Raw genomic sequence first — 12,297 nt, forward strand, 5'->3', positions numbered from 1 at the left:
AAACTGTTGCAACAATGTTGGAAGCACAGAATCGTGTAGAATGTCATTGTATGCTGTAACTTTAAGATTTCCCTTCACTGGAACTAAGGAGCCTAGCCCGAACCATGAAAAACAGCCCCAGACCATTATTCCTCTTCCACCAAACGTTACAGTTGGCACTATGCATGTGGGCAGGTAGTGTTCTCCTGGCATCCGCCAAACCCAGATTAGTCCGTCGGACTGCCAGATGGTAAAGCGTGATTCATCACGCCAGAGAACGCGTTTCCACTGCTCCAGAGTCCAATGAAGGCAAGCTTTACACCACTCCAGCAAACGCTTGGTATTGCACATGGTGATCTTAGGATTGTGTGCGGCTGCTCGGCCATGGAAACCCATTTCATGAAGCTCCCGACGAACAGTTATTGTGCTTCCAGAGGCAGTTTGGAACTCGGTAGTGAGACTTGCAACCGAGGACAGAAGATTTTTAAGCGCTATGCGCTTCAGCACTCAGCAATCCTGTTCTGTGAGCTTGTGTGGCCTACCACTTCGCGGCTGAGCCGTTGTTGCTCCTAGACGTTTCCACTTCACAATAACAGCACTTACAGTTGACCGGGGCAGATCTAGTAGGGCAGAAATGTTAAGTTGCGTCAATTCAAATCTGGTATTAGGAACAAAAGAGGTCAATACACGTCTTCTAAATAGACTAGTATTTTAATTAATGCAAAACCTTCAATGGTAAATATGAGGTTCGTATATACGGGTCTACTGAAGTACCACGCAGGGCATTCAGAGAACTAATCCATTGTTACAGGTGCTCCTTAAAATACTCGGACAGTTTTTAGTTCCCGCTCTCTGCTGGGCCTATCAGGGTAGAGACTGAGCGTGGTTTAGACTTACTCAGCCAATCCGTTGGCGCACAGGCTAGTCCCAGCCTCTTGGCGCTCCACCGTTGCCAGGCATAAATTCTTATCATAACAACCTGTCATGGTGAGAAGAGCCAGCTCCCCTAGACACCATTCCTACGTCCAAGGAAGGTTCACAGATCACAAAGAAGCAGTATAGTCTAGTATTTGGAGACACAAATTCTTATCTCATCTTACCCCCTAAAACAGCTCCTCACATCAATCACAGCTTGCCAGGTGAAACAACCCACATCAGCACAGTACAGACCCTCCATGCCTTAATCATTAATGCATTCCTTCCAAGCTAGTCATCCCATCCATCTATGAGAATAATAAATCCCCACAGAACTGACTTGTTGGAAAGGTGGCATCCTATGACGGTGCCACGTTGAAAGTCACTGAGCTCTTCAGTAAGGCCATTCTACTGCCAATGTTTGTCTATGGAAAATGCATGGCTGTGTGCTCGATTTTATACACCGGTCAGCAACGGTGTGGCTGAAATAGCCGAATCCACTAATTTGAAGGGGTGTCCAAATACACTATATATATAAAAGTATCTCACCGGAGAAAGCAAACCGAGCGAGCGAAACAGCGCCCCTCTATGTGTAGGCCATCTATCTGATGCTCTCTGGTCCAAAAGAGTATGACATTGTTGCTGCCCGTAGCATTGAATGCAAGGGAAGCCAGCGAGCATTTGGCCTCCCTTGATAAAAAAAAAAGGTATAAAATAATAGCCAATCAGCGTTGAGCTAAACTGAACGAGCTCAACTGTGAATGGTCCTGGCGCACCAAAAAAGGAAGCCAGTTTGGATTTGGCGTCACTCCTATCAAATCGCATCGAGAGCAGACGTCATTGACAGAAACAACTTGAATTGTTGCATCTGGTTGTGTTGTTGTTCTCCGGTGGCTAGCTAGCTAGCTAAAATTGGCCCTTGGATGGAGATGCATATCTGGAGTTGTGGTTTTACTTAATTCTCCGTACTGGATTGATTATAAAGGCGATTCTGATCCAACCATTAATTCATATATTGTGCCCCTGGCCTGAGAGGATGGAAGTTCAACATGTAGCTAGATGTAGTAAGCTACATCTGCATTGCTTGCTGTTTGGGGTTTTAGGCTGGATTTCTGTATAGCACTTTGTGACATCTGCTGATGTAGAAAGGGCTTTATAAATACATTTGATTGATTGAATTTGATTGATATTAACTAGCATCATTGCCCATGAAAGGAAGTTAGGCTAGCGAGCAAGCATTTTAGCCAGGTAGCTTAGGACAACAAAAAATAAACGTGTACTGTATGACAGAGTGATTGACAGTTTCGTCACCATGAAAGAGAAGAGGATGGCGTTGGCGTTTCTCTACAAGTAGAGTGAGTCAACATGTTTTTTCTACTTGCACAAACGCGCACACACACACAAATCAGAACCATGGACAGCCACATCGTATTTAGCTTACGTTAATTGGACTAAATCGTTGTTGGTATCTTTTAGTTGTCACTGTATTAGACTAAGCATAGGTGATTTGATGACGTTGAAATGTTGAAGTTGAAATGGTGCTAGAATAGTGGAGGCAGCTCGTTTTCTTTGTGGTAACTCCGTGGTTCTAAATCAATAGTTGTTTAGTGGTCCGAAAATGTCTGAAACATTAACTTACTTGACCATGCTGTAGGTCACGTAACTGTTTGTTACATGCAATATGCTTTGTGGACTTCACCGGACAGAGGTTGCTTTCCGGTTTTGTGATGAAACAAAGGTGTGGTTGAATTTATTCTGCCACTGTGTCTTCTTATTGTCTCGGCCTTTAGGCCTATATATATATCACGGTCGAAAGGCATATGAACTTACAGGTTATAGAGCAAACAACGCAATTATCACAACACATAGGTTTTAATATGGCTTTTTTTTCTGGCTTCCCCAGTGATTTTACCCACCCACCGCCACAGATTTACACACATACATTATCACTCGTAAAGCAAATAACAATTTAAAGACATTCTGTACATACATTTCTGAATAAATTGGCACAACCCATCCTCTGCTAGTGCTAACACAAACCCAAAAGCAACAAATTGCCACATTCATACAATGTAGAAATTAGATCCTTTCAGATGAGAAACACCAGAAAAAAAGTGTGATTACTGACTGATAATTCACATAAATGATGCCAGGATGAGTTAGTTTGACAGATGCAAGTTAGGTGTATTTCCTTCTATGACCATTGGGGATATTTATTGATTCCATGCGTTATAGTACATATTATTATTCAGTGCTTTGTGGAAGTGCTGACAATTACGTGAGGAACACCACTCTCTGCAAAACACTTGAAATGTGCTTCTGGACAGAATAAATATTTTGGTATTTTAGTGACAACATTTTCTGGAATGAGCACAACTCTGACTGGCATGAAAAAAAAACAGGGTTCCAAGGGGGCAACCACCAAGTCAAACTAACATTTATGAATATTTTGCATTGTTTTTCTTTAAGCGTTTTGCAGCAAGGTGGAATAGATCACCTTGGTGATCTGCAGCACGGCGGCGTGTAGCGAGTACTGCACCACGATGGAGCCGAAGCCCTTGTAGAATCCCAGGGCTCCCTCCTCTCGCCGGATCACATTTACACAGTCCCGGATGCCTTCATACTGCGTGTTGATGGGCAGGACCTCAAAGCCCAGGTCTGTGTTGTCGATGATGGTGCGCGTGCCCTGGATGTGGAGCCTGTGCATCACCGTCTCCAGCGGATAGAGGAGGACGTCGGCACACAGACTGGCCACGAAACTTGCCATGAGTTCGGGGAAGTAGGCGTCCAGCATGGTCTGGACCGTCTCCGAGCCGTCCACGGGCTGCTTGGCCGGACTCCTCCGGCGCAGGAGGAAGAGAACCAGCCTCTGCACGGTGGAGCTCACCACATAGTGGAGGACCCCGTGGAGCACGGTGGGGAGCATTAGGCCCCACAGGGGCAGCAGGCGCTTGCTGTGGGGGATGCCCATTCCCATGACCCGGCCCACACCCTCCTTCACACAGTCCAGGATGCCAGGGTTGTCCCGGATGATCTCACTCTGGGGACGCACGACAAGGGACAGTATAGGTGTGGCGCATATAGTAAATGGTTAATACAGAACGGCCTGAAATGATCTCTGCATGTGTGTTTGGATGAAAAGACCAGCTCTGTGAAGGAATGGAGAAATTGACTGATTCTTTGATACTGTTAAAGGTTGAGTTTCACAAAAACATAGTCATATTTATCTTTGTTAGACAATGGATGAACAGTGATCTTCACGCTAAAGATTATCTTTATGTTGTTGGGAAACTCACCTAAAGTCAGTTAGAATGTGAAGGGGAGTTATAGAAGAGATAACGATGGACAAGATAAGGATGGCCAAAATACAACAGACCAGAAAGGGATCATCATTCATACACAGTAAGTATGAAGTGTGGACACACTCACCTGCACAGTTTCAATGAGGCTTGCTGAGTAAAATGGCATGGCAACCACACAGGTCAAACTGTAAAAAGGAGAGATACACAATGACTGGTCATAAGATCAAAGAATTCTACTGGGATAAAGATCTCAACACCATCTGATAACAGCATCTACTAAATGTTAAGTCCCTTCTCAATTACACTGCACAGTTTTTATAATTATAGGAATATGCACTCAATAGTTATGCAATTAAATTATCACTTACTATACAGATACTTGTAAGTCACTACATTATACAGTATGAAAACCATTCATTATATAGGAAAGAAAATACATGTTATTACCCTTTTAGAACCAAATGCCCAATAACTTGCTTGGGGTTCCATTTGTGGGATAATTCTCTGAGAACAAACAAACAAAGTCAGGCCTCTATCCATGGTACCAGGTAACAAACAGTTAGTATTAATTTATTTCATATGTTCAAATAAGGCGATTTAACATGATTGTGATTTTTAAGAATAAAAAAAGGCTGGTTTAAACTAGTTTTTGTCTTGTTTGAACACTTATTGTTGAAGTATACTCTATAGTTTTGTTTTATGTCAGTTTTTTTTTCATTCATTTAAAGCTCTTAGTGGTCTTTGATTTTGGTACTGGAATGTCCTGCTCATCTCACTGGAACCCTTGGAAGCTGATAGATATGGCCTCTGAGTATAATCACCCACCTCCAGCATGTTCTGGTAGTGGCCAGAGGTCACATTGTGACTGGAAGTTTGACACCTAACGCCATTTAAAGGATGACTTGCTATTGATGCTGTGCTCGATTTTTATCAACAGCAATACAAACATTTTATTTTTGTTTGTTGAAGTCTTGTCAAAGATATGGTGGGCGATCAGGCGATGACTAAGGGCAATGACTAATATAGGCAATAATCCCGTTGGCTAGGTTTCTTGTCTCAAATATCATTCAACAGTAAATGCATACCGTGGTAGTGGAGTGCATTCACTTATGATGCCTTCTGTTCCCAGTGTGACTCCCTGTACCACAAAGGTGCTGCCCATTCCTTTCCATAAGACCTTAGGACCCTGCAAGCAGACAATTCACAACAATATACCAGCATTAAAACAACATGTTAGCCCCAAATTCACATTTTCAACATTTTGCTTGTGTGATATTTGTTAGACCTATTTGTGAATGTTGGGTTTTGGGTTTGTGAAAAGAATTTAATACCTGACTCTTGGTGACATTATACATCACACTGACAGCAGTCAATGGGGACAGATGATAGCACCTGGCGTGATAATTGACCTGGAAGCCACAAACAAACAGAATAAGGAATAATTCATTTATTATTACAGTTTATGTCATCTTACTTCATTAATACTTACTTCAAGCACACTGGAGGTAAAACTGTGATACACCCGGAAGATTGATGTACTGTATTGTAGAAAGTTATGAGTCTACAGATTACACCAAAGCCTAAGGGTGGAACACATACAGTCTCTGAACATGTGAATTGTGGCTTATACTGCATGGATGACCGTAGGCTTACCTGGCACTGACGACGAAACACAATGCAAGGGTGAGCCAGGACATTTTCAGTAAAGAGACTGGAAGAAGAAGACATGGTGTGAATACAGTGCCTTCAGAAAGAATTCACACCCCTTGACTTTATCCACATTCTGTTGTGTTACAGCCTGATTTTAAAATTGATTAAATTGAGATTGTGTCACTGGCCTACACGCCCTACCCCATAATGTCAAAGTGGAATTATGTTTTTCGAAATTTTACAAATTAATTAAATATATAAAGCTGAAATGTCTTGAGTAAATAAGTATTCAACCTCTTTCTTATGGCAAGCCTAAATAAGTTCAGGAGTAAAGATGTGCTTAACAAGTCACATAATAAGTTGCATGGACTCACTCTGTGTGCAATAATAGTGTTTAACATTATTTTTTAATGACTACCTCATCTCTGTACCCACACATACAATTATCTGTAAGGTCCCTCAGTCGGACCTCCTGAGTGGCGCAGCGGTCTAAGGCACTGCATCGCAGAGCTTGAGGCGTCACTACAGACCGGGTTTGATCCCAGGCTATGTTGCAGCCGGCTGCGACCGGGAGACCCATGAGGCGGCGCACAATTGGCCCAGCGTTGTCCGGGTTAGGGGAGGGTTTTCCTCTAAGATTTTGCCTGTGCTTAGCTCCATTCTGTTTCATTTTTTAAACTGAAAAACTCCCCAGTCCTTAACGATTACAAGCATACCCATAACATGATGCAGCCACCACTATGCTTGAAAATATAGAGAATGGCACTCAGTAACGTGTTGTGTTGGATTTGCCCCAAACATAACATTTTGTATTCAGGACAAAAAGTGAATTGCTTTGCCACATTTTTTGTAGTATTACTTTAGTGCCTTGTTGCAAACAAGATGCATGTTTTGGAATATTTTTGTTCTGTACAGGCTTCCTTTTCACTCTGTAAATTAGATTTTTCTGTATTTCATTTTCAATAAATTAGCAAACATTTCTAAAAAACATGTTTTCACTTTGTCATTATGGCATAATGTGTGTATCGATTTAATCAATTTTGAATTCAGGCCGTAACAACAAAATGTGGAATAAGTCGAGGTGTATGAATACTTTCTGAAGGCACTGTACATACTTGACTTCTTCCACATTGTTACGTTACAGCCTTATTCTAAAACGGATTAAATAAATAAAAAGTCTCATCAATATACACACAATACCCCATAATGACAAAGTGAAAACAGGTGTTTAGAAATGTTTGCAAGTTTATTACAAATAAAAAACAGAAATACCTTATTTACATAAGTATTCAGACCCTTTGCTATGAGACTCGAAATTGAGCTCAGGTGCATCCTGTTTCCATTGATCATCCTTGAGATGTTTCTACAACTTGGAGTCCACTTGTGGTAAATTCAATTGATTGGACATGATTTGGAAAGGCACACACACACAGTGCATGTCAGAGCAAAAACCAAGCCATGAGGTCGGAAGAATTGTCCGTAGAGGTCCGAGACAGGATTGTGTCGAGGCTCAGATCTGGGGAAGGGTACCAAAAAATGTCTGCAGCATTGAAGGTCCCCAAGAACACAGTGGCCTCCATCATTCTTAAATGGAAGAAGTTTGGAACTACCTCTTCCTAGAGCTGGCCGCCCGGCCAAACTGAGCAATCGGGGGAGAAGGGCCTTGGTCAGGGAGGTGACAAAGAACCCGATGGTCACTCTAACAGAGCTCCAGAGTTCCTCTGTGGAGATGGGAGAACCTACCAGAAGGCCAACCATCTCTGCAGCACTCCACCAATCAGGCCTTTATGGTAGAGTGGCCAGATGGAAACCACTCCTCAGTAAAAGGCACATGACAGTCCGCTTGGAGTTTGCCAAAAGGCACCTAAAGGACTCTCAGACCATGAGAAACAAGATTCTCTGGTCTGATGAAACCAAGATTGAACTCTTTGGCCTGAATGCCAAGCGTCACGTCTGGAGGAAACCTGGCACCATCCTTACGGTGAAGCATGGTGGTGGCAGCATCATGCTGTGGGGATGTTTTTCAGCAGCAGGGACTGGGATTGAGGGAAAGATGAACGGAGCAAAGTACAGAGAGATCCTTGATGAAAACCTGCTCCAGAGCGCTCAGGACCTCAGACTGGGGCGAAGGTTCACCTTCCAACAGGACAACGACCCTATGAACACGGCCAAGACAACGCAGAAGTGGCTTCGGGACAAGTCTTTGAATGTCCTTGAGTGGCCCAGCTAGTCCGGACTTGAACCCAATCGAACATCTCTGGAGAGACCTGAAAATAGCTGTGGAGCGACGCTCCCCATCTAACCTGACAGAGCTTGAGAGGATCTGCAGAGAAGAATGGAAGAAACTCCCCAAATACAGGTGTGCCAACTTGTTACGTCATACCCAAGAAGACTTGAGGCTGTAATCACTGCAAAAGGTGCTTCAACAAAGTACTGAGTAAAGGGTCTGAATACTTATGTAAATGTGATATTTCTGTTTTTTATTTTTAATAAATTAGCAAACATTTCTAAAGACCTGTTTTTGCTTTGTCATTATGGGGTATTGTGTGTAGATTGATGAGGGGGAAAAAACTATTTAATCCATTTTAGAATATGCCTGTAACGTAACAAAATGTGGAAAAAGTCAAGGGGTCTGAATACTTTCCGAATGCACTGTATAGGCTTACTGTTTTCCTTTTCCCAAACATTCTACTGTATATAGAATGTTTAATGAATTCAAATTGGATCATAGTCATCTCTTTACTGCTGAACTACCACTAAATTACTGAAACATCGAATTACCTTGCAAGCCCGATACCAAATCCAGCAAATCTGTTCAACTGCTCTGAAAGAGAAAGAACATATACATTTGAATTAATATCTAGCAGCAACATTTAATGGAAAACCTTATTTATTGTTATACATAAATAAGTCATAGTCACGCAAGTCACTCAATATTTTGAGCATCATAGGCTAGGTAGCTGAGAAAGACTCTTCGAATTGTGTTTACTGTTTACAAACAAGCAGAGCAGCCTCACCGGGGGAAGCACACGTATTACTCAGAGGTGTAAAGTCACCAAGACACGCAAAACCCCTCAAAATGTTATTGGTCGTATACACAGATTTGCAGGTACAGCGAAATGCTTGTGTTTCTTGCTCCAACAGTGCAGTAATGCCTAGCAATAAAATAAAAAACAATACACACATAATCCAGATTTTATTTTTATCGGAAATATCAGAACAAGCAATGTTAGAGACGGGAATATATAAATATAATGGTGTGTTTTGTATGTAAACATTATATTAGAATTTTTTTGTACTTTTACCCCTTTTCCTCCTCAATTTCGTGATATCCAGTTGGTAGTTACAGTTAGAGACGGGAATTTCCTTATCCCATCGCAATCTAGCGACTCCCCGGCCCGCCACAAGGAGTCGCTAGAGCGCGATGGGACATGGAAATCCCGGCCGGCCAAACCCTCCACTAACCCGGACGACGCTTTTCGCTCTGAGCGTTCAGAGTGCATACTGGACGCTCTGGCCGAGGAGTAGGGTTGATGTGAGCTTTCTGACCTCACAACGGCAGTCAAGCATCCAAGCTAACTGGCTAAAGTTGGCTAGCTTGCTAGCTACTTCCAGACACAAATGAGAGAACACCTCACTTTACTCACCCTAGCAGAGCTGGTTAGGCTGTTTTCATGTTATCCAGAGCGTTGGTGACTGTACCTGTTCTGCTGGCAATTTAATTACGCTTTTTTACCGATGTTTACTGACACTGGTCATATTCAACGGGTGTTGTGTGTTCGTAAATTCATCAGTTATTCTGCGCTCTGGCACACTCAGACGAGAGTGCTCTGAAATCAGAGTAGATAGCCAGAGTGAATTGACGAACGCACCCTAAGGTGAGGGCAGAGTACCGGGTGGTAGCCAGCTAGAACAGTGACTAAGGATAGTGGTGACTGTTAAACAGTCTGATGGCCTGGAGATAGAAGCTGTTTTTCAGTCTCTCGGTCCCAGCTTTGATGCACCTCTACTGTCTCTGTCTTCTAGACGGTAGCGGGTGAACAGGCCGTGGCTCGGGTAGCTGAGGTCCTTGATGATCTTTTTTGGCCTTCCTGTGACACAAGGTGCTGTACATGTCTGGTAAGGCAGGCAGTGTGCCTCCAGTGATGCGTTGGCCTGACCGCACCACCATCTGGAGAGCCCTGCGGTAGCGGACGGTGCAATTGCCGTACGAGGCGGTGATACAGCCCAACAGGATGCTCTCAATGGTGCATCTGTTGAAGTTCGTGAAGGCCTTAGGGGCCAAGCCGAATTTCCTCAGCCTCCTGGAGGTTGAAGAGGCGCTGTTGCGCCTTCTTCCTTACGCTGTCTGTGTGAAGGGGCCATTTCAGGTTGTCAGTGATGTGCGCGCCGAAGAAGTTGAAGCTTTTGACCCAATCCACTGCGGCCTTGTTGATGTGGATGGGGGCGGACTCTCTCGGCTGTCTCCTGTAGTCAATGATCAGCTTTTTTGCTTTGTTGACGTTGAGGGAGAGGTTATTTTCCTCCTCCCTTTAGGCTGTCTCATCGTTGTTGGTGATCAGGCCTATCACTTGTGTCGCCAGCCATACCATGAGACATCCATGTCTTCATCACTGGAAGAGCATCTTGTGTCTCAACCGATGGCGGGCACAACACAAAAACCTCATGATGTGAAATAGGGTCTAAGCTACAAGATATGCGAACATGAAAAAAAATCAGAGTTTATGCGTTGTTAGATAATTGACATTAAAGGTTTAAGGTTTTTGACAACACTGTTTGTAAGCTTTTAAATGACATCAAACTCAACTGTTTATATTTTCCAGTGATGAAGACAGGTCTCATGGTATGGTGGGGTATGCAAAATGGGTCAACTTTGAGCACCTTTATCTCGTTAATGTTTTGGCATTCAGGTCGAAAAAGTCACTTTCTGACCACTTCTTCCATGAGAAAACATCTATGGAAAGTTATGAATCAAAAAAGGAATGCTGTTGAAAAGGGATTGAATTCAAGTGGATTTACCCTGTAGTGTAATTGACATCAATCAATGTTCACAAATGCACCTAAAGGCACAAATAACCAGGAAAGCTACTTTATAATATACATTATGACTCATCCACCTACTTGAGAAATGCACCTAGGTCTACACTAGACTCCCTCGCTCTAGGGTCTTGTCTGAACCCATAAGCGCCGGTCAGTCTGTTCAAATGCCATGTTTCTGTTGTGTGTTATTTCGTCATGGATGCTTTGAAAGGCAGTCCTGTCAACATTGTATTTTTATTTTCACTTCTTGTAGGTAATTCTGGACTTGGTTGGATATGAGTTGGTTGGATTCTATCAGCCCAACAGTACATGCAATCAAAAACAGTGCCTCATAAAACATTTTAAAAACATATCTAGGCTAGGCCTAGTTTGTGCTCTCTTCAATGTTTGTGTACTTTAATGTAATTTAATCCTTATCCTGAACAAAAATAATTTGTATGAATGGCAACTGATTGTAAACGTGGATTTCAGGGCAAAGAAGTCAAAGAAATGTATGTATTTTTCTGCCACCAAGACACGTACGCTAAAGTTTAAGTATGTTACATAGGTCATGTAAAGTTCAAATTGTTGTCACTGACTCTATTCTCAGGCCTAGCTAGCTAGCAGACACCTGAGAGTGATTACACATTTAAAACACTCATGACAGTGACGATTTCGTGTCGTCGTCATTGCTGTGAATGAAAAGGGTCAGAGTTGCTGGAATGATGATGTCCCCTACCGGATGGAGGAGCCGTAGGCAGAGTATCTTCAGCACCAGGTGCTGCAGGGGCCGCCTCAAATTGGGGCGTGCGTTCACCAAAATGTAAATTTCGGCTACCTGGAATATCTGGCGGTGTTGTTACCCAATTCTGCAGGTCCACACTAGAGGAATTATTAAATGACCTTCCACTGTAGCCCCCAATGTAAGCAGGATCCTCTCTACCTCTGTAACCTAAGCCATCGAAATTGTCCGGTCGCCGAGAAGTCATGCTGCACGAGAGCTAAATAGGAGTGACAGCTCCTTTGATATCACGACTAGTCAAATATGTGTAACTATACCGCTTTCTAAATCTAAGAGAAACACATTGAAAATGAAAATTAACCACTGTATAACCCCAATTTAGACCGCAAGCAAGCTAGCCACCCTAAATGACTTCGTTAGATACGCTAGCTAGCGAGCAAAACAACAAGGCGTAGGAACTGTCAGCCGATCAAATCAGCAGCTCATCAGCCACACTAAACAAGTACTTCCGGGTTATGGAATTTCGAAGATTCTCAAAATAAAATACCCCACGTAATAGTAGAACCGTGTCAATAACCTGTATTTATTCATGATATATTAAAAGTAATTGTCTAAACATTAACAATTAATCATATTTGTTCATATTTAAGTGACATTTGCATTACATTTGGGTTTTAAAACATGTCCCAA

General features: G+C 42.7%; 1 protein-coding gene across 1 annotated transcript; it reads right to left on the reverse strand.

Annotated features, from left to right (window-relative positions):
- Positions 1 to 2,646: 2,646 nt before the first annotated feature.
- Positions 2,647 to 12,080, reverse strand: LOC121574168 (solute carrier family 25 member 46-like). Its single transcript, XM_041886816.2, has 8 exons — positions 11,605 to 12,080; positions 8,628 to 8,670; positions 5,850 to 5,907; positions 5,528 to 5,605; positions 5,282 to 5,382; positions 4,644 to 4,700; positions 4,324 to 4,381; positions 2,647 to 3,934 (listed from the first exon to the last, which is right to left on the reverse strand). The coding sequence occupies exons 1-8, from the start codon at positions 11,852 to 11,854 to the stop codon at positions 3,359 to 3,361; spliced, it is 1,221 nt and encodes a 406-aa protein (XP_041742750.2). The 5' UTR covers positions 11,855 to 12,080; the 3' UTR covers positions 2,647 to 3,358.
- Between the last annotated feature and the right edge of the window lie 217 nt (positions 12,081 to 12,297).

The sequence above is a fragment of the Coregonus clupeaformis genome, chromosome 9, assembly GCF_020615455.1.
Source record: "Coregonus clupeaformis isolate EN_2021a chromosome 9, ASM2061545v1, whole genome shotgun sequence".
Lineage (NCBI taxonomy): Eukaryota > Metazoa > Chordata > Actinopteri > Salmoniformes > Salmonidae > Coregonus > Coregonus clupeaformis.

What these genes read in the sequence shown, in the direction of transcription:
- LOC121574168 (XM_041886816.2), bottom strand. Translation starts at nt 11,854, where the DNA reads ATGACTTCTCGGCGACCGGACAATTTCGATGGCTTAGGTTACAGAGGT. An exon ending in TTTGGTATCGGGCTTGCAAG is followed by an intron (nt 5,908 to 8,627) that starts GTAATTCGATGT and finishes TTCTTCTTCCAG; the next exon opens with TCTCTTTACTGAAAATGTCC. An exon ending in TGTTTCGTCGTCAGTGCCAG is followed by an intron (nt 5,606 to 5,849) that starts GTAAGCCTACGG and finishes TGTGGCTTCCAG; the next exon opens with GTCAATTATCACGCCAGGTG.